Source organism: Suillus fuscotomentosus (genome assembly GCF_016647785.1).
Source record: "Suillus fuscotomentosus strain FC203 chromosome Unknown F5891scaffold_101, whole genome shotgun sequence".
Classification (NCBI taxonomy): domain Eukaryota; kingdom Fungi; phylum Basidiomycota; class Agaricomycetes; order Boletales; family Suillaceae; genus Suillus; species Suillus fuscotomentosus.
This window is the reverse complement of record NW_024539613.1, coordinates 52,257-78,045: the sequence shown is the minus strand read 5'-3', so window position 1 is coordinate 78,045 and position 25,789 is coordinate 52,257. Positions and strand designations below refer to the sequence as shown.

At 47.0% G+C, this 25,789-nt stretch overlaps 7 protein-coding genes across 7 annotated transcripts; 4 read left to right on the top strand and 3 right to left on the bottom strand.

Annotated features, from left to right (window-relative positions):
• The first annotated feature begins 16 nt into the window (after positions 1-16).
• Positions 17-4,935, top strand: F5891DRAFT_1066883 (SAC3/GANP/Nin1/mts3/eIF-3 p25 family-domain-containing protein). Its single transcript, XM_041363125.1, is given in 15 exon segments — positions 17-444; positions 495-674; positions 731-838; positions 892-1,129; positions 1,182-1,988; positions 2,044-3,059; positions 3,117-3,191; positions 3,211-3,425; positions 3,476-3,617; positions 3,667-3,820; positions 3,876-3,953; positions 4,005-4,155; positions 4,205-4,308; positions 4,361-4,598; positions 4,650-4,935. 15 exon segments carry the CDS (start codon positions 61-63, stop codon positions 4,864-4,866), a joined length of 4,107 nt encoding a protein of 1,368 aa, XP_041218940.1. The 5' UTR covers positions 17-60; the 3' UTR covers positions 4,867-4,935.
• On the bottom strand, positions 4,936-7,478 carry F5891DRAFT_1066880 (uncharacterized protein). The gene is made up of 7 exons (XM_041363124.1): positions 7,287-7,478; positions 7,023-7,231; positions 5,928-6,968; positions 5,585-5,873; positions 5,426-5,532; positions 5,096-5,378; positions 4,936-5,039 (listed from the first exon to the last, which is right to left on the bottom strand). Exons 1-6 carry the CDS (start codon positions 7,366-7,368, stop codon positions 5,148-5,150), a joined length of 1,959 nt encoding a protein of 652 aa, XP_041218939.1. The 5' UTR covers positions 7,369-7,478; the 3' UTR covers positions 4,936-5,039; positions 5,096-5,147.
• Positions 7,479-7,536: 58 nt separating this feature from the next.
• On the bottom strand, positions 7,537-9,762 carry F5891DRAFT_1066874 (kinase-like domain-containing protein). The gene is made up of 11 exons (XM_041363123.1): positions 9,528-9,762; positions 9,415-9,460; positions 9,331-9,354; positions 9,303-9,305; positions 9,058-9,216; positions 8,877-9,003; positions 8,376-8,546; positions 8,146-8,312; positions 7,947-8,088; positions 7,822-7,858; positions 7,537-7,770 (listed from the first exon to the last, which is right to left on the bottom strand). Exons 2-11 carry the CDS (start codon positions 9,420-9,422, stop codon positions 7,721-7,723), a joined length of 888 nt encoding a protein of 295 aa, XP_041218938.1. The 5' UTR covers positions 9,423-9,460; positions 9,528-9,762; the 3' UTR covers positions 7,537-7,720.
• Positions 9,763-10,538: 776 nt separating this feature from the next.
• On the bottom strand, positions 10,539-12,448 carry F5891DRAFT_1176486 (uncharacterized protein; the record flags this gene model as incomplete). The annotated part of the gene is made up of 9 exons (XM_041365765.1): positions 10,539-10,624; positions 10,675-10,880; positions 10,927-11,009; positions 11,057-11,276; positions 11,326-11,499; positions 11,552-11,656; positions 11,711-12,099; positions 12,146-12,170; positions 12,231-12,448. 9 exons carry the CDS (start codon positions 12,446-12,448, stop codon positions 10,539-10,541), a joined length of 1,506 nt encoding a protein of 501 aa, XP_041218937.1.
• F5891DRAFT_1066861 (uncharacterized protein) lies at positions 12,388-13,689 on the top strand. The gene is made up of 2 exons (XM_041363122.1): positions 12,388-12,410; positions 12,461-13,689. The coding sequence occupies exon 2, from the start codon at positions 12,810-12,812 to the stop codon at positions 13,191-13,193; it is 384 nt and encodes a 127-aa protein (XP_041218936.1). The 5' UTR covers positions 12,388-12,410; positions 12,461-12,809; the 3' UTR covers positions 13,194-13,689.
• F5891DRAFT_46105 (uncharacterized protein) lies at positions 13,267-13,694 on the top strand. Its single transcript, XM_041371906.1, has one exon. The coding sequence runs from the start codon at positions 13,384-13,386 to the stop codon at positions 13,636-13,638; it is 255 nt and encodes an 84-aa protein (XP_041218935.1). The 5' UTR covers positions 13,267-13,383; the 3' UTR covers positions 13,639-13,694.
• A 419-nt stretch (positions 13,695-14,113) lies between these two features.
• F5891DRAFT_1207551 (uncharacterized protein) lies at positions 14,114-14,758 on the top strand (the record flags this gene model as incomplete). Its single annotated transcript, XM_041369074.1, has 3 exons — positions 14,114-14,363; positions 14,415-14,641; positions 14,693-14,758. Coding segments are annotated over 3 exons (543 nt in total), but the record flags the coding sequence as incomplete, so codon positions are not given.
• Positions 14,759-25,789: the final 11,031 nt, after the last annotated feature.

The window sequence follows — 25,789 nt, the reverse complement described above, 5'->3', positions numbered from 1 at the left end:
TCAACAAGAGGTGCGATTACTTTGTCAAGACCGAGTGTGACCACCGGTGCAGTCGGCAACATGGAGTCCACCACCCACTTCCGAACACAGAGAGCACGCGCAAACGGTGCCCACCATGACAACTCCGGAACAGGACGAAGAGCACACCACAAACACAAGCAATGGGTCGCGGACAATGCTACCAACAGAAATAGCACATCTCATGGAGGCGCAGATACCGAACGGTGGGAGCGTGGAGGGCATAGAGGAAGTAGGGGTCGAGGAAGAGGCACCCGTGGCAAATTTCCTAATACTACCCTGACTTTCCGTCAAGGAGGCGCTGGGTCAGCTGCTGCCAGCGAAGGGGATAACAGCGAAATGGAGGATGCCACTGATGTAGATGTAGATGAAGTGGAACACCAAGAGCCAGATACACTCGAGGAAAGGGAACGATTCTGGAAAGAGGTGGGTCATACGTCTTATTCGTCGTATATCACCTTTACTCGAGTCTGCAGCTTGTGAAAGCGCGCGAGGTCGAACGCAAGACAGCTATTGCAGAGGGTAAAATGGACGACCCCAATGTTGCAAAACGTCTGGAAGACGCTATCACAATGGTCGGCACATGCATGGATATGTGCCCGACATTCGAACGCTACCGCCGTGAACGCGAGAACAACCTCTTTGAGTGGGAAATTGTATGAGGACATTCAATTCGTAAGTGTGCTAGATGTACTCGCTGATTATTCGTTAGGTCCCAGGAACCAAACGCGTTGATCATAAGAGAGCTGTCAAAATGTATGAACGGGCAGCTGGTGACAAGACATTACCCTCCGATCTTCGTCCTCCAAAAGTTCTTCAAGTATGTTGCTCCAATATACTATTCTATACATCATCTAATCCAATCTATTGCAGCGCACACTCGACTATCTTTTCCACGACTTGCTTCCCCGAGGCGGCTTTTCTGCAACCTTCAATTTCATTCGTGATCGCTCACGCGCTGTACGAAGTGACTTCACGATGCAGCATGAAATGGGTTCCATCGCAATTGAATGCCATGATAGATGTGCACGGTTTCACATCCTTGGTCTTCATCTGGAGCGAGACCGACCGGGATCCCAGGTCAGTCTGGAGGAACAACAGCTGAAGTACAGTGCGTGGACTCGCCACTTGACGAACCTTCTTGATAATAATCGTACTCGCAGCTCTTCAAAGTCTGAAGGAGTTTTACGAAGAGCAGCGAGGAAAATATCAATCACCAACAGAGCTCGAAATGCGAGTCTATCATCGTCTAATCCATATTCGTGATCAAAAAGAGCGGCAGGAGGATATTCCTTCCTTTATCCTCGAGCATCCGGTGTTCAAGCTCACGACCAAATTCCGGTTACTCGTACAGGCGAAGAGCGCCCCCATTGGCAGAAGCTCTCCTCTTTCCGTCGATAACGAGGCGCTTGGGGTTTTCAACGAATTGATCATAGTCCTTCAGGGGGAAGGAAACTATGCCATGATATATCTGGTCGCATGCATCATAGAACACTTATTTGGCACCGACACCGTCGACGACATTGAAAGCCTGCGGGAAAATCTCACCCTTTCTGATATAATCGATGGCAGCTCTGCTGTTGTAGATGAGCATCATGACACTATTGTAGAAGAACCAGACGCTATGCACGAGGAAGAGGAGCCACCCTTCGAGGCTGACTTGGTGGATGCACCGCAATCTTCCCCGAAGCCCCCGCAGCGAAGCGGAACCGAGTGGCTCAATGATACATTTGGTCCGAAACCCACTGAATCAGCATTCCTAAACCCTTCTCCTCAACCTGCATCACAATCACCAAAGTCCGCGTTTTCAAATCTGACATCCGTTCCCAATGTATTTGGGACGACGACATTCCAACCATCAGCATTCGGCTCCACGAACGAGTTTGGTTTTGGCTCAGCTGCCGTCTCTACATCAGTATTTGGATCCTCTGCAACTCAGACCTCTAGTTTTAACGAAGCACCCTCTTCGGGTTTGTGGACAACCCGTTTCCGATTTCTTGTTTATTGATCACACCTTCAACTTAGGTCAACCTCCAGTTTTTAGTCAACCTCCACTTGTCTTGTCTCCGACCTTAACAGTGCCCAGCGAGAACAAGGCTCAGGTTCCATTTACAGTGCCTCCGGCACCCCCTCCCTCTACCTCTAATCAACCATTACCCCCTTTCCCAAAACTTTTTTCCATACCCGAGGTCAATAAGGCACAACCTCTCAACCCCCATGCACCAGTATTTGCACCAGTGCTTTCTCCGATTGTCACACAACCTACACCCTCGTACGAACTTCCAACTCCTCCCTCTCCCGTCACTTCGCAACCAACTTTCGATGTTCGCCATAATTCTTTCGGTAGCTTAGATCAAACACCACCTTCTCAACCACCGCCTTTGAGTAGACAGCAGCCAATATCTTTACCGTCAACACCCACTGCGACGATGTATATCCCTTCGACCATCTCTGGCACGTCCACTAAGTCCGTTTTCCAGTCTCTCAAAAAACTTCAACCTACTCTGCTTACTGCTTCCCCTACTGAAATTCTGAGCCCACTGGTACTTTCATCGCCCGGGACAAGATCTACACTTAGTTCTATGGCCAGCCTACACCGACGTGACTCCGTACAAACTCCCTTGCGTTCAGGAATAACTGCTGCCAATCTTGAGGCGGTTTCAAGCAAACTGGAAAGCCCAGTCAACGGGAAAGCACCGGCTTTGTCATCCACTAGCAACGTGGACCAAGAAACGCTCGAATCCAAAGCTTTAGCATTTGCCCGAAGGAACTTGATAATCAAGGAGGCCTTCCAGGAGTGGAGGGAAAGAACGGCTAATCGTACCAAGTGGAAAGAGGCTTGTCTCCGAAGTGAGGCCTATAGTCAGCGCGTACACACAGAGCGACTTTCGAAGAGTACTAGCTCGTTACCGCAAGAGAACAAGCGCAAAGTGGTTACACCAGAACGACCAAGCCCCGTTAGGAAGCGGCTCAGACATCGCCTGTCCAGCGAATACCGGCCACCGCCTAGCGATGAAGAACTTCTCAAGCGGTTCGAAAAGGTCGGTGCATCGTCCGTATCAAGTATACCACACCTTTTGAATGTATTGTTGTCTTAGAATCGTGAAGAAAACGAACGGCGTTGGGCTCGTGGATCTTTCTTCCATGTCCTGCAGCAACACCTGAAGGACCACGTCACGCACTATTCCAGAGAGCTGGTCTGCCTGGCTGTCCTTAAACCAGGATAATGATGGAACTGCCATTTGGCTTGAACTGAAATTCGATGTACCTGACTCTGGCAACTGGAAGGATGCCAATATATTCCAGATACCGGTGGTGCCGCAGCCACACAGCAATGAAGCATTATACCCGGGTATCATCATTTTCGAGCGAACCCCGATTGGCGAGGTCGAAGACCCCCTGGAAAGGTTGGTTGTGATGAGTTGCTTACTACGAGTTGCTGACTTATGCATGGTAGAAAATACCGGATGCTGGATGATTGCTCACGTTTACGAGATATCATCGAGTCATTACCCCCTGATCGGCATTTCATTCCTTCCCTCTTGACGATATGTTGGTCGGGCGAGGAGCCTGACTCTTCTTCTGATTTCAATGATATGGTACACCCAACGTTGTTCTGAAAATGAGTAACCACTGAACATTTTGAAGATTGCTGCAATACTTCATGATGAAATCTCGTCTTCCTATGTTAACCTATCATTAACATCCACCGCCTCGGATCTTGACTCTAGGTTTCAGTCCGCCTTGCAGTCACTCAAAGTTGATACTGAAGGCAAACTCGTGAGGTGGATGTTTGTACCAGGTATGTCGGAGTTTGCGATATACTTCTCAAAGTTTAGCATCTAATGTTGAGACAGACCTCTTCAGACTGTGGAAACCTATATGGCAGACATTTACCTCCCAGCGATTAGAGCAATGCATAGTCGATGGAGAATGTAGGCAAATATTGGTGCTGCTGAATGTCCAGTACTGACAACGATTACCAGTTGACTGGGGTTTCCTCGGGAGATTCTTAGAATTGTGTATCGATGTTCTCATCACCATCTCTAGTGCTGCACTTCAACTGATGGGTGGCAATACTACCATCTTTGAAAATATCCTGCCCAATCTGAAGCTACAACATGTTAGAGACTCGGAGTACGCCATGTTTCCATCTCGCGTCTTTCCCTTGCTTATTCCTTGACAGCTCAATGTTTGATGCGGTTTTGCAATGGCTGGACAATTCATCGTTGCAATATCCCGGTAGACACCTCGCAGGTGATCTGAGATTGCACCAGGCCCTTGACCGAGGTATGCCAGTTCTACATTGATTGTGTGCGCAACTCAAACTTGTTTGCTGTAGAATTTCCTTCGAGGACTTTTGTTCAATATATATATGACGTTGCTCAGGAGCTGTCCACTCAACACTTGAGCCCCAAAGCTGCAAACCCCACCCTCATACGGAAGACTCGTCTCGATGCAGCGACATTGAAAATCTCAACTGAGCAGGGTTCTTACTCGGATGAGCTCAATGCTCTTCGTTCTGTCAAGCTGCGACAGACGTATAAACGCACTGCATCAATCAATGCGTCATCCAGCCGGTCCGTCGTTGATGATGAACATGTCCTAACTTGACTGACTGCCATCCGTAGGTCTTCTACCCCTGCCAAGCGGAGGAGATTATCCGCCTCTGATGGATTTAGCGAGGGTGGAAGTCCTCCACTGAGCATTACTAGTCCTGCCTACACGTCGCCCTCGTTCAGCACCACAACATCTTTACCTCCTGAGGACAAGTCTACAGTGGTTACATCCGCTATGCTTCGTGCTCTTACTAGGGATATACGGACCAAGTTTGGCAGTCCCAGATGATAGGCTTCTTTCTTAATTGTCCTTTATGAATGATGTTATTGCATATCTCTGTATTGCTTATTATCACTCTATATGTTTATTCACATCAATCAGCATCAGCCAAAAACTGAACTGAGGAAAGTTCAAATAATGCTCATAGGGAACCTGATACAACATGTGATCCGTACAGAAACCTAAAATAACGTACATCGAACGAAGTTCCTACAACATGAACAGTGGTGGTACAAACCAAGAACCAATTATGCATTTTAGCAATTGCAATATCAGAATTCTTCTGAAATTTACGAGAAGGCGAGCGCAGACCAAGTTGCAACTGCACCAACTGCCATGGCCGTGGCGGTGTGCGCGATGGATGTCATTATCCTCCTAGGCCGTTTGATATGCCTGTAATCTTCGACCGGTAATTCAGGTTTCGTAGCCGCCGCTGGTTCTTCCACAACGATATCCATCTTGACTGGAGGAGCAACCTCGATTTCAATCTCAGAATGCTTGCGTTTAAGCGATTTGAATGTCTGCAAGAGTTTGAGAGCGATGAAGGAGGTGTAAGGAAGTACGTTACCTCTACTTCTGCAGCGATAACAGACAGCGCCTCCGTCCTAGCGACCTGGATTGTCTGAATCCTCTCCTCTACGCGTTTTTCAGTTTCTTCGCGTAAGGTCTTCATTTCTGCGGCATTTGATCAGACGAATAAAACAGTGACGAGGACACCACTACCAACCAATGACGAGGGCATTGAGAGCGTCGGCACAAGCCTTAACATCTGCCATGGGCGGCACGAAGGTGTCACAGCTTTCTGCGTCGGCCTTGGATTGTAACTCAGAGACTTGATCCTGCAGGTCTGACAAAGTGGATAGCTTGTCTTCTGCAGCCTCCAAGCGTGCAAAAAGATGGTCAGATTCAGGCTCGAGCATGTCAACTTGATGCTGAAGGTCATAAAGGTCGTCCTCTGACATGGCATGGCGATTCTTGATATCAGTAACACTGGAATGCAGCATATTTACTCGACCCTGATAGGCAAAGTTGAAATTTAAAGTGATAAAAATCCCAAAACATATACTTGCCTCGATAGTCTTTATGGCATCGCGCAGATCTCTATGGTCATCATGGCTGGAAATCTGGGATTCATCCGACCGCACCTCAGTAATAGAGGGGAGAACAGGAATGGGTGCCAGGGTGGCCGGTTCAGCCTCCAGCGGCACAAACGGCGAGAAACTAGAAAGCGAGGGGAGTCGTTCTGGGAAGCTCTCAAAAGATCCCGAATCGAGGGATCCCATATGTCCAAATGAGCACATCGATGGAAGTTTGACTCTGCTCGACTCATCCGACCGACGTAAAGCGGGCTGCAGGGAGTCAGCCCGGGACGGTGTCCATGCACCGACTTCCGGCTCCTCGGGGGCCTGAGGGGGCGATGGAGATGGAGTAGAGAGCTCCATGGGAGAATGAGACCGTGAATCCTCGAGGTGGATAATGGACGAAGGCGCATCATCGTCATCAATTGACGCAATGGTTGCAATGGCCGGAGGGGACCAAGGACGGGGAGAATCTATGTCAAGTGGGTCCGCGATCTTATGGCAGATATCCTGCATCAACGACCCAAGCGATGGCATCTTCCCGAGTGATGAACCACCCAAAAAGTCTGCGTGGAAGTCTTGACGCAGGGATGAAACACAAGAACGAAGTTCTTCCCAAGACGGTATCTCTTCTATATCAGATTCATGCTCCGAATGTGAAGCAGCCTCGTTGGATGAGCCCGATGGAGATGAAAGGGACTCTGAAGAATGAGATGGGGAAGAAGGATATGAAATAGGACTGTTAAGGCCATAGCGCCCGGTACTTAATTTTCGTGGGCGAGGACTTGAGGGCTCTACAAGGGTGAGACACCATGGAGGCGAATCGCGCATATCCAAAATATCGCGCAAAAATTCGATGCGAACTGTGACCGGTGAAACGAGGGTAGCGCCTTGCCCCACAGCTTTACCAAATGTCACAATGTCGCCATCAGTAAGGGAGGTCTCCACCTCAGGCTGCAACATCCTAGATGTTGTTTCGCCTTGCTTCCGTACATGTGTCCCATGACGGGACTTGAGATCAACAATATACACCTGGGACAGGTTGTCAGGTGCAAGTCCGATGTGACAGAATCAGCATGTGCCTACGTGGCCGCTGGAGGCCAACACAAGTTTGGCGTGCTTTGCGCTGACTACGGGGCATGCAAATACAGCATTCTGATCGTCGTTCTCTTTCCTCATTGACCTATCATCTGAGATTGATTTGCGACCGATGTGAACATGGGAGGTGCGGGAGTTGAAGAAGGAAACATTATGAGCAGGCTTTCCACCACACGACTCAACGTGCAGAGTGATACCTTGGTGATAACATGTCTGGGAGGTGTTGTTCAAGTAAAAAACGACGGTGCTTACCCGTCACCGGTTGCTGTGGATCACAGGGGCAAGCAGCTGGCTGAGCAAAATTGGTGCCCAAATACTCGACTTCGTCGTCCATGATGACCGTCGATTACAGTGTACAGAAAAATCTAAAAAAAATGGAGGAAAAGGGAACGGTCTGTGCGTTGGTGGCGGTAGGAATGAAAGCGAGTGGGGAGGGACTTGGTGCTGTCCTCAAGGCCGTGCTTTATCGCCTTGACGTTAATAATATCGGACCGAAAATTCCTTTTCGAGATACCTGTCCGGATTCCCACCGAGGGCCTTCCGAACGATGCACATACTATCACATTCAACGTATTTTAGGCTACTCTGACTGTGATACGAAATATGGAAACACGACAGCCTGAAGGGTAACAAGGAAGTGGAATATATCAATTATGTATGCGATCTACTCAGATGCGAAGAACTTGTCATGACGGTGTGTAGTGCGCGAAATAAGGGTGGTTGAGAGCACGTTTTGCTGAAAATAGGTGAGACATCAGAAACATGAGCAAGCTCGCTGCACACATACCAGAAATCCGTTTTGCTGTGTCATACGTCAAAGTATGCTACGAAAAAAACAATGTGAGCACCAGGCAAAGGTCAACGAAAAAAAAGGGAATGGAGTAGTACGAATAAATTAACAAGACGACATACCGCAAGCAGATCCAAACCTTGGTCATCAAGGTTAGGTACGACACTCTTGAGCTCCTGCTTCGACCATCGAGGGAAGGTATCCTTGTAGTCAGGTAACTGAGTTACACCTGGCCAAGTCTCTTCGCTTGGAGTACCGAGGATCCTGGATCAAACAGTCAATTGTCAGTTGTTCCGAACAGCCAATCCGATTGTGCATTACCTGAAGATCTTGAAGATCTGGTCAATCTCAGAGTCCCCAGGAAACAAAGGACTCCCACGCATCACCATCTCAGCAAAGATGCACCCGACAGACCACATGTCAATAGCTGTCGAGTAGTGGCGAGAACCAAGCAATACTTCAGGCGCGCGGTACCACAAAGTTACCACCTAGAATGACAGCGCAAACGTTCAGCTACGACGTCAGAAGGAAACTTCAGGGGTGCTCATTACCTCGTGGGTATATGTCCTCATTGGAATGCCGAAAGCTCTCGCGAGGCCAAAATCTGCGAGTTTGAGATTGTTTTTCTTGTCGATAAGCAGATTTTGAGGCTTCAGGTCGCGATGTAAGATTCTATGCGAATGACAGTACAAAAGGCCCGCATTGAGCTGATGAGTAAATCGCTATAATGTGATAGGAACACGGTTAGTCAAATTGCCGAATCACGTGACGATCGCTTCGCGTCCCCGCCCTCGCATCACATCACTTAATATCCCCTATCACAATCAATGTGACGATGCCAATCTGAAAGTGTGTGTGGTGGTGGAAGGCTAACGTACAAAAATAGCATGGGCGGTGCCTCGCGCTAGCGAAGACGCTATGGGCGCAGCAGCTATTTGACGCCTTTGCAGACTACGCGCCGAAGCGCGAAACACGCGTCCACCACGCGTCAGGAATCGTAAATGATGGGCAGGGGACCAATAAGAAGCCATTTGAAATGCAAGCTGACTCACTTTGACTATGCCGATGGAAATGGGCGTACCAGATGTGTTGGCGTTCTCCATATAGCGCTTCAAGTCAACATCCAAGAATTCAAAGACGAGATAAAGCTTCTGTTCGGCGTGCACGATATCAAGCAATCTAATACAGGCAATTAGCCATGAGGAGCGGTTGACATAATTTAAGACGTCATACCTGACGATATTGTCATCCTTGAGTTCCTTTAGCAGACTGATTTCTCGGATGGCAGTGCTCGGGACGCCTTCGTCTTCTGCTTCCAGTCGAATTTTCTTAAGGGCTACAATCTGATTCGTTGTAACGTCCCGCGCTTTATAAACAACTCCATATGTGCCTGAATGCGCGTCAGCGATAAACAATGAAAGTGAGCGGAGTGCAACTGCACCTTCTCCTACAACGTGTGCCACACCAGTTCATTGTAGTCTGATGTGAACACATGACAGGCACGCACCAACTTTCTCGATTTTTGCATAGCTACAATTCAGAAAAATCAATTGATTTTGTCAACCATTGAGTGAGAAACGAGATGCGCACCGATCCATATGTCAAAAGAGCGCACAAGCTGTCAAATGCCGGTTAACTGGAAAAAGCGAATATCGGTATCAATGGAAAGGCTATCGCGTGGATGAGAGGGAAATGGTGTCTACAGGTCAATCTAGATGAAACCTGGCGAGTGATACGGAAAACAAGTAAAGGCGAGCTCGCCGACTCGTCGTTACACGAGCTGATAATTTGGAGGTTGGCGAGATTCGAAATGCTCGGCGGTCGTAACTAGCCCTTGGAGAGAGGCGTGACAGTGGAATGAAGTGGAGATACGTGCCAGGGATATTCACCTGGCCGGTCAAGGTCATATAAAGAGCCGTTCGGCAAAATGCGACCACCGCCACTGCTGTCACTCTCACCGCGAAACATTCATTGCAACAACCGTATTATTTCCTGCTTGACAATATTAATGTAAGTACTACATATTCCATCAACCTGGGTCCCCAGGCCTCAGTGTTTAATTCTAAATTCTACTATCTTTCGTACTTGCTATGAAGGCGCTCACACTTTTCCATCGCTCACTGCACATCGGCAGAGACGGTATGTTCCAAAGGAACACCGCCGGACCGGAGCTCTCGAGTGCTGGAATAATATCAGCAAGCATTCATGGTCACTGCCACTTGGTTGTCAAGGCTTAACAATAGAGCCACCTTCCCATGAACTCAGATTTTTCCTGTGACACCATCGTCATCGCTTCACTGCGGCGCTATAGAGTTCATGGTGAGCGCAGGGTACCATTTAATTTATCAATGCTCTTGCCACGCAGACTGCATTCACCGGCAGAATCACTCGGTGGAGAGGCGACACTCATCAAGGAAGAGGTGTTTCAGCTATAAACGAGAGCAATGAAGATGCGGCAATGTGACAATTGTCACAAGATCATCATGTCGCGAACAACTCGTGCAATCGAAGTGGGTGAGCTATCATGTTATCACACGAATCTTTCATCTTGCCTGTTGTAATGTTGACACATTTATTTGATAATGCGCTTATCGGTGCTGTGCACGAAATTGACAGTACTTAGTAATGTAAATATTACGGAGTTCTCCTTCTACTTACCAATGGTAGGGTACATCATGTCAACGTTGAATGGAACGCGTATCCAATGACAAATTTCATCCCGGGTTCGGCCAGTTTATGTTCTCACTGTGTCCTCGCATACGCGTGACGTCGATGTATTGGCCAGGATATGGTTCTTCACCTAGTAAAACCGTTTCAGAAGTCGAACGAAGGGACTGGCAAGTTACTCACTCCGATCGATCAGGTTGACTTCCAGCTCGTCGTCATCATCGATATCTTCCTCGTCTGACGCCCAGCGGTCTTCTGCGGCTGCCTTGGGATTTGCCGCACGATCAACGGCAAGATCTTTCATCAGGCGATTTATTGAGTCCTCTTTTATATCCTGCAGTGATTTTTCCCGTGCCGCGCGGGCGCGTTCAAGTTCTGGGAGATATTCACTGAAGACGTAGAAAAAACAAGGAGAACAATGAAGATAAAACGTACGTCCTATATGTTTCACGAGACTCCTCCACCGCATCGAAAAATTCCTTGATACCGGCACCTGTTGTACTTGAGACGCCGACAGCCTGTAATAGTCAGCTATGCTTTCTACAGCATGATGAAATATGATTACCTTGAGGTGTTTGTAGAATTCGTCCAAAACGAGACTCATGCTATTCATCAAACTGTTCATATAAGTCGGTTCACCTTCAGAGTCCCTCGATCCTGAATGGGACGCAAGAGCGACTTGAAATGCCTCAAAATCTTGCATCCATTCGATAGCAAAATCGTGAGGTTGTGCGTCCGTCTTGTTAAAGACCAGGATGAATGGTAATTTTGTCTTGTACATAATACTAATAAAGCGTCATGGATCAGTAAGCCGCTAGACCACGCAGTACTCACCTGCAGGCATACAGCATGTTAGACATGAATGTCGCTGGAGCTGTCGTCCGTGGGGTGTCGATGATGTACGCCACCACAGTGGGAAACGAGGAAGCAACGGCATCCGTGATGATAGCACCAGATGCTGACCAAGTAAAAATCTCAATTTGCCCCGGAGTGTCAAGAATTATGTGACTACGTGAGCGCACGTAAGAGCGAACATAAAATAAAAATGACAAGCACATACTCAACTGTGTCAGCCCTCTTCTCGACCAACTCCAGAACCTGATCAAATTTCGTCGTAAAAAGATTCAAGGCAGTCAAAATGCCACCGTTCGGTCCTAGGTTATACCTTTGATCCATTCAGTCATTCGTGTACTCCCGTTCAAACGGAGACGGCACGCACTGTTTCATGACTTCTTTGTAGTTTACAGTATCCCGGATATCAATGTTGGCCTCGAATGGCACATGAGTAACCGCTGGGTCAAGGTTTAGGATGTATGGCGGTTGTGGAGGATTTTGCGAGTGGAGGTAGGAGGTAATGCGCTGCACGAAGGTGGACTTGCCAGCCCCCGCCATCCCGATCGTGATGATGACATGTGGTTTTGTTTTCGAGCTCGTGCCCGGTTGAGCGTTCAGAGACGCGCTCATGGTGGTAAAAGGGAAGTCTTCCCTGGGCAGACCAAATCGAATTAACTGTAGAATGGCATATGCTGAGTAAGTAGCTATCTTGACGCGGCGTGACACGCATGTGACGCGGCATTGATGAGCCTTAGCTTCAAGTTGACGCGGCCACTGGAGAGATCGTCGTCATCCGCAAGCCGACTTGGGTAATACCAACCGTCGCGGTGTTATCAACCATACACCTAAGCAGCGCCCATCTTCAGGCAATAGGTCTACGAAGAAGTCTGTCGCTGAAGCTGTACCTGAAAGAGAGCACAGTGAGGCCAAGGTGCAAAAACCCAGAAAATCGAGCCAGGAGGCCAGGGGTGACAAGGATGCAGATATAGTAGTGGTCGATTCGAGCGTATTGGTACACGCCCTCCACCAGGTGAAGAAATGGTGCAGAGATGGACGTGATGAAATCGTTATTGTACCCCTTGAAGGTCAGTCGAGACGTGCGAAATGTTTTGTCGTCTGACATGAGGTGGCTTAGTCTTGAATACTCTTGATTTACTCAAGAAGGGAACGAGTCCTCTCGCCCAGCGCGCGCGGTCAGCTTCACGAATTTTAGAGGCTCAAGTTGGCACAAATCCTCGTATCCGTGTCCAGCGGGATGATGCCTTCGTTCCGTGGGACTGCATCGAGTTCAAAGACATGTCAGCTGATGATACTAAGGACAAAGCTACGTTACAGTCACTGCACCTCTCTGGTTCTCCAGAGTGGGTTCGGCGCATGATGATCACGTCGCTGAAACTTGTGCTTCAACGAGCGACAAACTCATAGTCGTTCTTGCTATCCTTTCCCCTTCTGCTACTCCAGCTCAGGTCTGTCGAACTAATGCAATGCCCGAAGTATCATCTCCGGTACCCCTTCCAGCTCCGAGTCCACACACTCACAAGTACGAGCCTCGTTTAGCTGGCCTGTTGATTAGATACTGGGCTACCCGAGCTGGTATCACTCTCTTAGAAGTGGAATCTTCCGCAGCACCACTTGTTCCACCTTCATCGAACCACCCTCGTAATCTTGATGATGACGATAGAGGAAAACGACAGGCCGGTCGAGGCAGATGTCATTCTCATACCGCTCAGGGGGGTCTTCCTGTCGCTCGAGGCACCGGGCTAGTGGAGCGCCCTGCTGCCGTTATGCAAATGATGGAAATGATCTTTCAGCCTAGCAAGGTCGTCCGCGTTCTTGCTTTGGGCGAGAAACTAGAACCAGACCCATAATCCTGATTATGCGGCATCCTTGAGTAGTTCAGTTTAACTCGTGGATGTTGACTACTGACCAATACAGTCGAGATATGACTGTTCTTCGGTTCCAAGGCTGTTCCAGCTCCGTCTCGATCAACGACGTCATGGAAAGTATTGGAAGCCTCACAGATCACGCATATTCGCTCTGCCTCTCATTCCTCAGAGCATGGATTCTGCAGGAAATGTTTCCAGGCATCTTTGTGTGGTCTCTTTGCTTCGAGTGTGCGGTCCTTATGAAGGTCTAACCACAGCAGTTACGGAACTAGTGTTCATGATAACTTTCTCTTGGTTCTCTATCATCCTACAAACACTTTGTTTCACTGTCTGCGGACTGTCCGATGTGCCCCTACTGTGTATGTTCTATGTCCTTATGGTCCCATTTCTCGAAATAAACTATATATTCATTTCCGTGGCGGTTTGATTCGACATCTGTTCTTTCGGACTGGTTGCAAGGGGTGAAAGATAGTTCTTTTTTTTTAGACAAGCGATATTCCCGCTACCTTTAGGTAGCTGGGTCTTTGTCGACCGTTCAAATGGAAAATAACACAGAATTTGCACTTTTGCAAATTCAATCGCATATAAATGGCAATATTTTCTCGTCTTGATTCGATGAAGTATTCTTTTCTCACGTTTCTCTAGGGTGTTTCCGTTTGTTTGTATCTGACCGAACTTCGAAATTGATTCTTTTAGCATTAATGCATCTCGTATTGCATCCAAGTCCAATGTCGTTGCTGTGCAGCTCTACCCACCTTGTTTAGTAACTGTTGGTACAACACCATCGTGGAGATCAACAACATCATCGAGACAGAGAAAGAGCGTGACGAAAGAAATGGAGAGGTACATCATATTACAATTCTGCTCACAGACACTCTCACTTGGAGAGTACACAGAGTTTCATCGTCAAAGACTGTCTCAGACGCTCGAGCTCTGACAACACCGATCCAGATGTGATCATAGTCCACACCCAGCGACTTTATGATGTCCTGCAGGACCTGTGTGAGCACAAGAAAAGTGTGGGGAAAACTTCAAGGATGCAAAAAATGACCCTTGACCCAGTTGCTTCGACATCTACATCCAGAAAAATGGCCATCAAAGGAGACTCGGCCATGATGCTGCAAGATGCAAGCCACAACAAACAGAACACAGGTGCGTTGTCATGTCCCATACAATGATCAATGATACTGACACAGCACACAGTCATTAGCGCTGACACCATGCACTCACTGACACTTCTGCCAGACTATGGAGGTCCAATCTTCCGTCACCGCCGAGCATCTCTACATCAACTCAACATCCGCGATAGCACCAACAACCTCATCACTCCTGACAAATGGTACAGTGAGCTCCGACAAGGGATGCTTGTCCTTTTTGCAGCCACGATGCATGGCTACATACAAAAAGACCCCGGACAGAAAGGGAGAAAGGTATGACATCATCTCAAACATCAACTCTACACCGAGGACACACCACCGCAGACTTGGCAACTTGTCGCGAAATCTATCAAGGTGATAGATCGATCGAATGAGGTCATGGAGCCTCGCTACAAAGTGGTATTGCCCACTGCCGAAAAATGCAGGGCAACGTCTTCAGCAGCACTAACAGACTTCAAAATTGAAAAGAAGGTCTGTGCCAAATGACAGTCGACTATCACCGTGAAAAAAAAAGGAGAGGCGCACACAAGCAGTAAACTGCCAGCCAGGTAATCAGTAGTACTAGGACTCGCATGTCATTCGAATGATATTAGTAATGAACGCATACCGACCACAAAGTAAAGACCTTTGTAAAGCCAAAGACGCCATACACAAAGATCAAAAGACCAAGAGTCAGATGCTGAAAAATAAACTCGAAGCGATCCCTCCGTCGTGACTGCAGGGCTTGCAAGACCACAGTCAGGTCTATAGAAAGCACACTGCACATGGTCAGCACACCTTTTCAGGCCTGAGAAGCTAGGAAGGAATCACAGAGTAAGAAAAGGACTCATCGTACACTGACATCTTATATATCTTCGCTACTAAGCAGTCAATCCGCTCAGCACGCAGCCTGGGCCTGATAAACATGGCAGTAGTTTGAAAAAAGAAACACGAGAAGTGAACCACACCATCCATTCCCACACATGAGGTAGCAGGCCCTGCCATGGATGTGGTCCTGCGTGACTTATATTGATGTAGCGACTGACAAAGTCTAGTTCTACAAGAATGCGCTATAGCAGGGTTCGGGGAACTCCAGTCCGAGGGAAAATGCACTTATGCACTCTCATTCTCATGGGGTGTGTGGGACTCTTAGACTACCTGGGGGCCTCGTTCACAGAGGGCCTGGGTGGTTTGATATCCACTAAAACCTCGAGGGTGGTGGCCCAGTTTTTGGTATTGGTTTGTCAGATGTTAGTACTTTAGTCCACGTGGCCGTTACCAGTTTTTCAAAGGATGGGGTACAGTCTATTTTTCTTGCTGTGATTCTGTCTATTTGCAGCCGTTTGTTTATTGTTGTTGTCCAGTGTTTTGTTATTGCTTGTGTCGTAGGTGAGGCACCATTTATTGTTCTGTCGCATCGCAGTACCCAGATTAGGTATGCTGATTCTGATATTAGTATTCTCATCAGCCTTGAGGCTCCTTTTGTGAGGGGTCTATTCCCTAGATTTGTTTGTTTGTCATCATTTGGTATTGGTGATCGCACGCTAATGTTTCCGCATCCTAGGATTGTGCCTATGCCAATCTGGGGCCAGGCGCCAAAGCTTTCAGGCCATATCTCTTTCGTTAGGAACCATATCGTGGTGTGTGCGTTATTGTTGCATTATAAAAGTATGTGTTCCATTGACTCCGAGTTGATGTTGCAGTGTGTGCATTTGGCGCGTTGCTCGTATGTGGGGATATTCAGCCAGTAGTCACCGATTCTGTAGGCGCCATGCATTGCTTTGAACAGGAATTGTCTTATTTTTTTGTTTAGGTCCTTATTCCGGCATCTGTTTCAGATGTTCATGTCGTTTTCTAAGTGCCCTGTCAGTTCTTTTATGGCGTATCTAGTTATTTTGAGGTTGATCGCTGTTTTGCGCCTTTGGGTTGAGTCCTTTCATTCTCTTATTCCTTTGTAGGCCAGGGCTTGCATGATAGCTGATAGTTTCGCTCCTTGTAGGTTGAATTCATTGGGGACTGATAGGTCTATGGGGTCAGTAGTCTGTTTGTTGGCTCCCTCTCTCACAAGTTGGTCTGCCTGTTCATTTCCAATTTGGCTGCTATGTCCCTTCACCCAGATGAAGGAGGTTTACGCTGAGCGTCTTCATAGGTGGTATACTGTTGCTTTGATGTATTTGCTGTTTGCTATACCTATCCATCCAGCATCTTCCCATCTCGCTAGGTGTTTGGTTAGGCTGTCTATGGCGTATTTTGAGTCTGTGACAAAGGTGATAGGTATGAATGGGTCAGTGTTTTGTAGGGCTACTAAGATTGCTGATAGTTCTGCGATCTGGTTAGATTGTTCTTCTCCAGGGATTTGGACTGCTCGGTTTTTGGGATGGTCTTCTGCTATCCAGATGCCACTGCCGCATCTTGCGTCGTGTTTTCCGTTTTCCAGGCAGGATCCATCAGTGTATATCATCAGTTTTTCGTTGAGGAGGTTAAGCCCTCTTGTTGGAGTATGTAGTTGATGAGCTGGGGTGAGTGAGGTGCATTTTGGGTTGGTGAAGATCCTGAAACAATCAGAGGTGCGTGATCTCACCGTGGTGGTAGGATCAAATAGGATTTCTCCATGGCATTGTTCGTGGGCTTGTTGGTTCTTTTCTTTCCGCCGGTGGGTGAGTGAGAGTCCATCTTTCTTTGGTTTTGATTTTGGATTAAATTTTGGGGCGATCCGGTGTAGGATTACATTGGCTATTTGCACACATTTTGGGGGGTTTGTGCACCCCTTGTTTTGGTCTCTGTTGCAGGAGGAGCAGCTGCAGTTTTTGGTGGGGAAGTGCTGGTTGTCTGCATTGATGCATCTCAGATGTTTGCTTACTTTAATCAAGTGTTTGATGTTTTTTGATCTGTGTGTTTCATTCAGACATCGGTTTTTTACTTTATTGTAGGTGTTTTTGGGTGCGCCTAGGTGGTACCATGCCGGGAGGCTCTTTTTGAGTTCTTTTGAGATTTTGATTGGGGCAAAACTTATGTTGAATTGTCTGATGGTTTTCAGGAGTGCTTGGGCTTCTTGGGGTAGTGAGCTCGTTCTTTTGCCTCTCGTGGGGGGAGTCCAGGAGGTTAGGAAGGGGTTGACATTTTCTACAGGCTTCCCGTTTGGACTTAGGTTATATAGGACAAGGTCCATTATTGATGCCCATATTGGTCTGGATGGGGACAGGTCCAGGTAGGCTTTGGCCCAGGTAATTTCTATTGCTTCATTTCTCATTCTGATGTCAAGTAGGTTGATTCCTTCCTCCCTCTTCTTTCGGGCGGTATAGTTGTTCCAAGCTGATGGGTGGGGATTTGACGTTGTCCCATAGAAACTTGCATGTCATTTTGGTGAGTGCCTGTTTGATATTCTTCAGCATTCCTTGAGCTTTTGTTAGAAATTGTGTCATTCTGCCGACAACCATCTGTATGATCAGTCTTTTTCCGTCTAAAGTTGGGTGGCTGGCTTTCCATCGTTTGAGTGAGGAGTTGACTTTTTCTAGTATGGGTTCCCATGGTGTCGTATTGTTTGTTTTGTTTCCAATCCATGCGCCCAGTGACCTGATGGGGTGTCCGTCAAGGGCAATTTTGACGGTAGGGTCTAGGGGGTTGTCTCGTATATTTAGTTGTCTGGTTAGTATGACTTGGTCGTGATGGGTTTTTGTTCCAATTGGGACCATCTCTGTTTTTTCTAGGTTAAACTTTGCCCCAGATGCTGAACACCATTTATTTAGGATGTCTTTGAGGTTGCCATAGCTGTCTGTTTCATTCAGGAAGATGGTGGTGTCGTCTGCATAGAGGTTCACTATGATTCTATCTGTGATTCCTGGTACGTGGTATCCGTTCAGTTTTTCAGAGTTTCTTAGGGTACATGCTAATGGCTCAATGGCTAGGTTGAACAGGAGGCAGGAAAGGGGGTCTCCTTGTTGGACCCCTCTTGATACCTTAAAGGGGATGCTTAACACACTGTTTATCGCCACTCTTGTGTGGGCATTTTTGTAGAGGGCTTTGACTGTGTTTATGAAGATTTATGGTAGTCTGAAGGTTTCCAGGGTTTCAAAAAGGTAGTCGTGTTTTATTTTGTCATATGCCTTTTCTTGATCCAGAGCTATCAGGGCGCTGTTCTCTTCGGTAATGTCGGCATAGTCAATCATCATTCTGGCTAATCTTATTGGGTCAAATATAGAGCATTGGGGGATAAAGCTGCTTTGGTCGGGGTGTATTAGTGAGTGGGATTCCCAGGCTAGTTGCATCGCTAGTGCCTTGGTGAGTAGTTTATAGTCAGTGTTTAGTAGCATTATCGGTCGGTAATTTTCTATTTCAGTATGTTCTTTCTTTTTATAGATTGGGCACATCCAGCCTAGGGTAAAATTTGTCCCTTCATTAATGCCATATTGTTGGATGTCATTTATTATGCAGGTGAGAGTTTTTATTATGTCGAAGCTGGGTTCTTCTTTTTTCTAGTCACTAATGTGTTTTTCGTGCAGTGTCTTCCATATCTCATATGGTATTCCGTCTATGCCTGCCATGTTCCCTGCTTTCGAGGTGTATAGAGCTTCTTGTATGTGATGCTCGTGTAGGAGGCTGTGAAGGGGTGAGTTGTCGTTCTGTAGCTTTTGTTGTTGTGAGATTTCCATCATTGTTTCTTGTCTTGTCTCCTCACGTTGCTCTTCCTCATATTGTTTGAGGTTGTCGTTTTGGATATTCTCATGGTGGTTACATGCAATTTTGGCTATCTTGTCTGAGCGGGCACAGAGTCTATTTGAGGTTGGATCTCTTAGTCTTTCTATTATGTCTCGCGGTTTTTTGTTGCTGTTGATCTTTGACCAGTACTTGCTCATGGTTTCGCCTGTTGCGGCCCATTTTGCTTGTGACTTTAGTTGTTTGTGTCTAATTTTTTTGTTTTCTAGGTGGTTCATTTCACACTCAATCCAGGCTTTATGTCTCCTGGTGTCGTCGTTCATGTCAATGTCATCCATTTCTAACATTTTTTCTAGGTCTTTTTCAAGTCGTTTGATATGTGATCTGATTTTGTTTAGGTGTTCTTTTGCAGCCTTTCTCACTTCTTGGCCTATTTGGTTCTTAAATGACACCCAGAAATGTTGGGGGTTCTCTGTTTCGTGCCTTGGGAGTTGGGGGGTAAGGATCTTTTGTTGTGCTTGCTTGCTGAGAGTGCTAATTGTTTTAATAAGTTTCTCGTTGTGCAGTAGGCTGATGGGCCAGGTCCAGTGTCCTTTCCCTATATAGGGAGCGTTTACAGGTGCGAATCTTACAGAGACCATTCTATGGTCCGATGGGATTGCTGACATACATGAGTCCCAGTTGTGTGTATTATGTTCGTGTGATGGTGCCATGTAAATGTGGTCTAGTCTCAATAGTGAGTTTGTATTGCTGTTGAATGTGAAGAGTCTTGACGTCGGGTTGTTTATCCTCCAAGTGTCTTGGACGTTTAGTTGGTGCCGCAGGTCTCATAGAGCTTCAGTTGCGTTATCGCTGTCTGGTCTTGCTGGGGCTCGGTCTAGGATATCCTCTGTTATGTTAAAGTCCCATCATGAAGTCTGGGCTCAGTAAGTTCTTCTCGTGCCACACTTGTGATATTTTGTTCCAGAACTCAGGGTGTTGTGCATGGTTATTTGGGGCATAGATGTTCAATATTAACAATTTCTCATGGTTATGCCATTTTGTTTTCAGGACCATGGCTCTGCCTGGTATTAATTCAATGGTTTCTATGTCTGTAGTATTTGCTAACTCTTTGTTTAGGATGAAAGCGATTCCTGCGGAGCTTCCAGGTCGGTGCGGGTCTTTGGAGTTGATGATTTCGAGACGTCGGGAGTATATTTTGTCGATTTGGGACTCATGTTCGGCTGTGAGGTGCGTTTCTTGGACGCATAATATACCTATCTTTTTTTCTTTCATTACTTGTTGGACAGCTGCCCATTTGGATATCTCGCTATTCCCTAGTAGTGGTGATGCGTGTCCTTTCATATTGAGGGACGCGAGGAGGGTGTTTGCTCTTGTTTTCTTTGTCTTTTGGGGGTGAGTGGTCTCGCTTTGGGGATCATTTGCCTGGTAGGGCATCTGTGGGACTCTGCCTCCAAACTCCTGTTCAGTGTCCTCTAGGGTGGCCCCGGCGGTTTGAGGGCTTCCCCCTCTGCTGCTCAGGAGGCTCAAACCATGGCCAGGAAAAAAACCATAAGGAGAGTTATTTTTTTGGAGTTGTTGAGTGGTCGACATACTACACCTCCCGAATGACCATCGGGGGGGTAAGGGCTGTCATATCCCGGGCAGCCACGGTGGATACATGTTGGCACATTTCAAAAGGCGAGTCCTGTCTTCGCTGATTTTCGTGCGGTCACTTCAGCTTCTCAGCATGGCTAATCCTTGGCCTAAATAGGCCTCCGTTTTGGCTTGCGCCTTTGAGGCTCCCAGTGGCTTTCCTGTCTTGCAGCTGCAACCAGTATATTTGGGCCATGGGTGGGGGGTCAGTAGATCCCGCCTCGTGGATCTAAGTGTGCATTTTGTGAGACTTAGTCAGGAACGAGCTCACACTGCTTTAGGTTTTTCGGGGTTTGGGTTGTGTTCAAGGCTTCTTTGTGGGGTCAGAAAGGACTGGGATTTGGTGTATGTAGACTGGGGTTGGACACTAGACTATGTAGGCGGCAGGGTACATGTATAGGCTGAGGGGGGGTTAGGTTTTGTTACATTGAGTTACAGTCAGGTGGTTAGGTACTTCAGCATGGCATGTATTTATGTGATGTATCAGAAGTTGCGTCCGGGCCTTCCATCTCTGCCTCTGGCCCTCCCAGGTTGGCATAATGTGTTTCCAGTGGCTCTATTTCCTACTTTTGGGCCGTTCCAGAGGGGGACGAGCGGGAATGGACATAGTCCTCTTGGGTGGGCAAGGGAATGGCATAGTTGGCATGTGGAGAGGGCTGTTGCTGCTCTGCAGCCGTCGAGGCTTGTTGGGTAGTTGAGGGCGCTCAGGAAGCATTGCAGGTTTGTCCAGGTTGTAGCGTCATTGGTGGGGCTGGAGGCAAGGACATTAAAGTGTGGGACAGATAGTCCTCCCATTATCTTAAAGTTGAGGAGTTCGACACGAGCAGACTCGATGAAGTTATGGGTGGCTATGTAGATGGGTGCACCATCGGGGAGGTTGCATTTAGAGAAGAGTTCTTTGATGCGGGAGCGGTTATCCTCGTTAGACCAGGTGTCATGGACAGTCTGCAGGATGGTTTCCACGTCTAGTGTCGTGAAGCTGGATAGACAGAACAGTAGTTCTGGGGGGTGGTTACAGCTAAACGGGAGGGCTTCGAAAGTCAGGTCTGTGGCGGACCAGATACGCTGGTTCAGGATCAGGTTTTGGGTCTCATCTGATACTTGGTGGATCAGGAAACTGGTCGGGAGGTACTTCACTTCTCTTCCTCCCTGGGGTTGAGGGGGGGAGACACGTACAGGGGGGGCGTCTTGTTGGATGAACTCTGCAATGGTGGATATGCTAGCGCGAATGTGTTCTGCAATGATGGCCGACGCTCCACTACATCTTTTCCTGAGTGGTCAAACACTCGTACTAGGAACTTAGGGTGTTCGACTTGGAACCAGGCAAGGAGGACTCTGTTATCCAGGTGATCAAAGATTTGAGCTGAGTGGGACATATGTACTGTTGGGAAGCCCCCGTTGGGTATCGGGTGAATTGGGGAAGGGTTGTACGATGGGTCAGGCCATTTTGGCTGAGTACAAACCTATTTGTGTCAGCCAAGGCTAGATGGGCTAGGATGGCTTGTTCTTCAGCGGTAGGTACATGTCCAGTGGTGGGACTTGGCAGGGTGCTCATAGGTTGGTCTCCTGTGGAGTTACTAGGTGCGTGGATAGAGCTAGCGAGGCCACTACTAGGTGGTTTGTCACCATCAACATTGGACGTTGTTACTTTAAAATCCTGGAATACAAGGAGGTCAGGTTAGAGTGGGTGTACGCGATCTGCCTGGGACGTGGGGGTGGGCATATCAGGGGGGGAATGCAGGCTTAGGGGGGAGGGAGGGGAAGGTGGGTCAGGTTTATATGGTATTAAGTCCATGGCTCTTTCTAGGTCATCGTCTTCCTGTAGAACGTTGGGAGGGAAGTACTGTGGTCCAGATTGGAGGGTCTGGGAACTAGGATGAGGAGTGGAGGGGTAGGGGCAGGTGGCTTGGGATATAGCCTTGAGGGAGGTAGGTTCCTTGTCTTTCATCGCTAGTTGGATGGGGAGAGTGAGTGGGGGCAATGGGGTTCTTATACTCTTATTTCATGCTTAGCTGATTGGGATTGGAGCTGTTGATTGGTTCAGTGGGGCCATCATGGCCAGGCTCATGTCTGATTCAGCTGTGGGGCATGTGTCTCATTAGGGGTTGTTAGTGTTGTGATTTCCCAAGGGAAAGGTTAGTGGTGCTGAGAGTCATTGTGAGGTATGGTGGGGAGGTGGTTTTTTATGTGTGGGTGTGGTGGTTTTTACGTGTGTGTATTCCTGATGTTATTTTTTTTGCAGTTTTGACGTATGTCAGCTGTTTGCAACGTTCAGGTGTTGTGTTCATTGATGGTTGGTGTTGTGCGTGAGGTGTGTTTTGAGCGTGTCTGGGGTTTTATTTTCTTTGTGGTTGGTACATTTGGTTGATTGGGAGGTGGGTATTCATATTCATGTTCATGTTTACTGAGGATGTTATATGTTTTTTGGCCAGTTTTTGCTGTGAGCTATGACGGCTCGACCTTGCCCGCAGTTTTTCATGTGTGGGAAAATCTGTCCATGGTGGTGGTACAGGATCAAGGGCCCCCCAAAGATAGTTCTTCCAACCCTACTGGAGCTCACATCTTTTCACATCTCAAGATCTCACCGTCCACCGGTCAATTGTAGTTGTTTATTTCTAAAGCCATTGCCAAACATAGTCAACCATATTCTATTCTATTCTACATATTGTAAGGACGGAACGATTTCCAATATCCTGTGACTCCCATGTGCATGCGCCACTTGAGCTCCACAGCTGATCTCCGCTCCCTCCTTTTGCACTGGCATGGATAACTTTCACTTTCAATCCACCGGGTTCGAGATGGACAGTCATTTGAAAGCAATTTCCATTGCATGCTGCTTACACTACGACGTTCAACGGAAGCCAAGCTAACATTACAGAAGGCGGTTCTCAACTTGCACACCGATTCGTTCACATATGGACAACTGTACACTGCGCTGTCAAGAGTGCATAGTCGTAGAGACATTCAGGCGCTGTTTCGAGAAGAAGAGAAAGAGACGACGGCCAACGTAGTATACAGACATCTGTTATTGTGAAACGAGCTCACACTCGTTGTGCCTTCGGCACAAATCAAAGGAGCGCTACACGCTCCTTCAGGGGAGGAAAATGAGTGTTGTTCCTTTGTCACAGGAAGCCAAGGAGGGCTATGCCCTCCTTTGGCTTCCTGGCCTCAGGCTGCGTCCTAATAAATTGTGCATTTTGAATTATTTTAAAATATATTTATGAGCAGCTTTCCAAAAAAACTCAAAGTACAATCTATCACACCACATAAAAGTACATAGTACATAAGATCAGTCAGTGCCATATTCTTTGAGCAGGATTTTGACCAATGTAAAAATACAATCTACTACACAACATAAAATTACAAAATATGTAACAGTATCATTGAATGTATCTATTTTCCCATTTTTCCCTGCCTCCCATCTAGGGATCAGCAGGGGTATGGGAAACCCTTGAGGGTAGGGGTAGGGGTTTGGATCTGAAGACCCCTGTACCCCTGGGAATATATGCCCAAATTGATTACCATAGGAGGGATGGATAAGTATAAAATTTTGAAGTTGTACATTTGCCTTCAAATGGTAATATATGTGATTGGAAAAAGTGTTACCCTGGGGTATACCCATGCTAATCCCATCTCCCGTCTCCCATCTCCTGTCTCCTGTCTCCTATCTCCCATCTCCCGTCTCCCGTCTCCCATCTCCCATCTCCCGTCTCCTCCCATCTCCCATCCTCTGGTTTTCTGGTTCTCCCAGTTTCCCATTCCCATTTTCCTGTCCTCCCAGTTTCCTGTTTTTGAGTCTCTAAGTGATCTTTTTCTCCTTTTTTTATTTTTATTTTTTCATAACCTTCTGTCATTCATCTCCCAATCTCTTTTATCTCATATTTGTTTTCCCCCTGTCTGCAATTGTATTGTATGTTGTTCCATTATTTGCTGTATGTATACAAATACTACCATGACAATTACAGTAGAGAAAAAACTCAAATCTAATCACATATCTGCCTTGCCCTGCTCAAACACATCTTTTTTCATTATTTAATGCCATGTACATATACAGTTACCAAGGTCATGCTAAGTTCCCAAAGGGCGACACTATTTGAGTCGGCGCTCGAGAACACGTGACAAAACCACGCGATGACCTGCACCAAACCGGTTCGGTGCATGGACGACCAATACTCTCTCATGAGTCATATACCCTGAAATACCACTATGAAACCCTTTTCCCTTTTATCTGAAGTTGGACTGAGGCTAAGGGAATATTTTTTGCTTTTCTTTTTATTTTTTCAAGTCTATATGCCAGCAGCCTGAATATTTTAGTACATTTAATTCTGCGATGAGTTTTGCTTAGTCAGCCATGGTGATGACCCAGACAAAATCCCACACATGTCAGGTGACTGTGAAAAATATTTCCCACATATGTTGTCCTGGAAAAACATTAGTAAACCCCTAAATACTAGGCTCGCGTCATTCTCACCCTTCAAACAAAGCAAAGCAAAGACAGCCACACACAGGATTCATATCATGTGACACTTCTTACTCTCCTTCTGGATTTGTCATCAGGGGTTGGACAGGTCACATGACTTAGCAAATACCCAATGACTCACTATGACTCACTATGACTCACCTTGCACATATGACTCATTATGACTCTTGATGACTCTTGAATACACTAGTAGCACAGCCACATTTATTGTGTATATAATGACCTCAGTTTTTGAAATAATAACAAGCAGATACCAGCAGGTAGTAGGGTGTTTCTCAGCCCAACTAACACTAAGTTGTGAAGTAAGGTGTGATAAGTGTCAGTACCAGTGTCAAGAACTGTTTCAAGACTGAGAGGAACACTCTCAAGAGACAGTAATACTGCAAGCTCATCATACTGAACGACCCGCTGTGAGCTCACTGTGTGCAACAACCAGCAAGCAAGGTACAGCCACACTTTTATTCTGATTTCTATTATTCTTTTTCTTTTCTTTTACTTTCACTGACCTTTGGTGTTCTTTGTCCAAAAAATACTGATCCAAAATATTCGTGTTGTCTCTACGTCCACCTAAGACTCAGTAGTAGCATAGTGGGGAGACTTTAGGAATTGATAGTGAAGCTTGACCTCACTCATCTGAGTAGTGATACTGAGCCAAGATATTCTGTGCCTGCTAG

Bases quoted from the DNA above. Each gene is read 5' to 3' on its own strand.
- F5891DRAFT_1066883 (XM_041363125.1), top strand. From the start codon at position 61: ATGGAGTCCACCACCCACTTCCGAACACAGAGAGCACGCGCAAACGGT. The intron at 3,618-3,666 runs GTACACCCAACG...AACATTTTGAAG, and splicing joins CTTCTGATTTCAATGATATG to ATTGCTGCAATACTTCATGA. The intron at 3,954-4,004 runs GTAGGCAAATAT...AACGATTACCAG, and splicing joins ATGCATAGTCGATGGAGAAT to TTGACTGGGGTTTCCTCGGG.
- F5891DRAFT_1066880 (XM_041363124.1), bottom strand. From the start codon at position 7,368: ATGGACGACGAAGTCGAGTATTTGGGCACCAATTTTGCTCAGCCAGCT. The intron at 7,232-7,286 runs GTAAGCACCGTC...GTTATCACCAAG, and splicing joins TCCACAGCAACCGGTGACGG to GTATCACTCTGCACGTTGAG. The intron at 5,379-5,425 runs GTAACGTACTTC...AAACTCTTGCAG, and splicing joins TTATCGCTGCAGAAGTAGAG to ACATTCAAATCGCTTAAACG.
- F5891DRAFT_1066874 (XM_041363123.1), bottom strand. The intron at 8,313-8,375 runs GTAATGAGCACC...CTGTCATTCTAG, and splicing joins TGAGGACATATACCCACGAG to GTGGTAACTTTGTGGTACCG. The intron at 7,859-7,946 runs GTATGTCGTCTT...TTTTTTTCGTAG, and splicing joins AAGGTTTGGATCTGCTTGCG to CATACTTTGACGTATGACAC.
- F5891DRAFT_1066861 (XM_041363122.1), top strand. From the start codon at position 12,810: ATGCCCGAAGTATCATCTCCGGTACCCCTTCCAGCTCCGAGTCCACAC.
- F5891DRAFT_46105 (XM_041371906.1), top strand. From the start codon at position 13,384: ATGGATTCTGCAGGAAATGTTTCCAGGCATCTTTGTGTGGTCTCTTTG.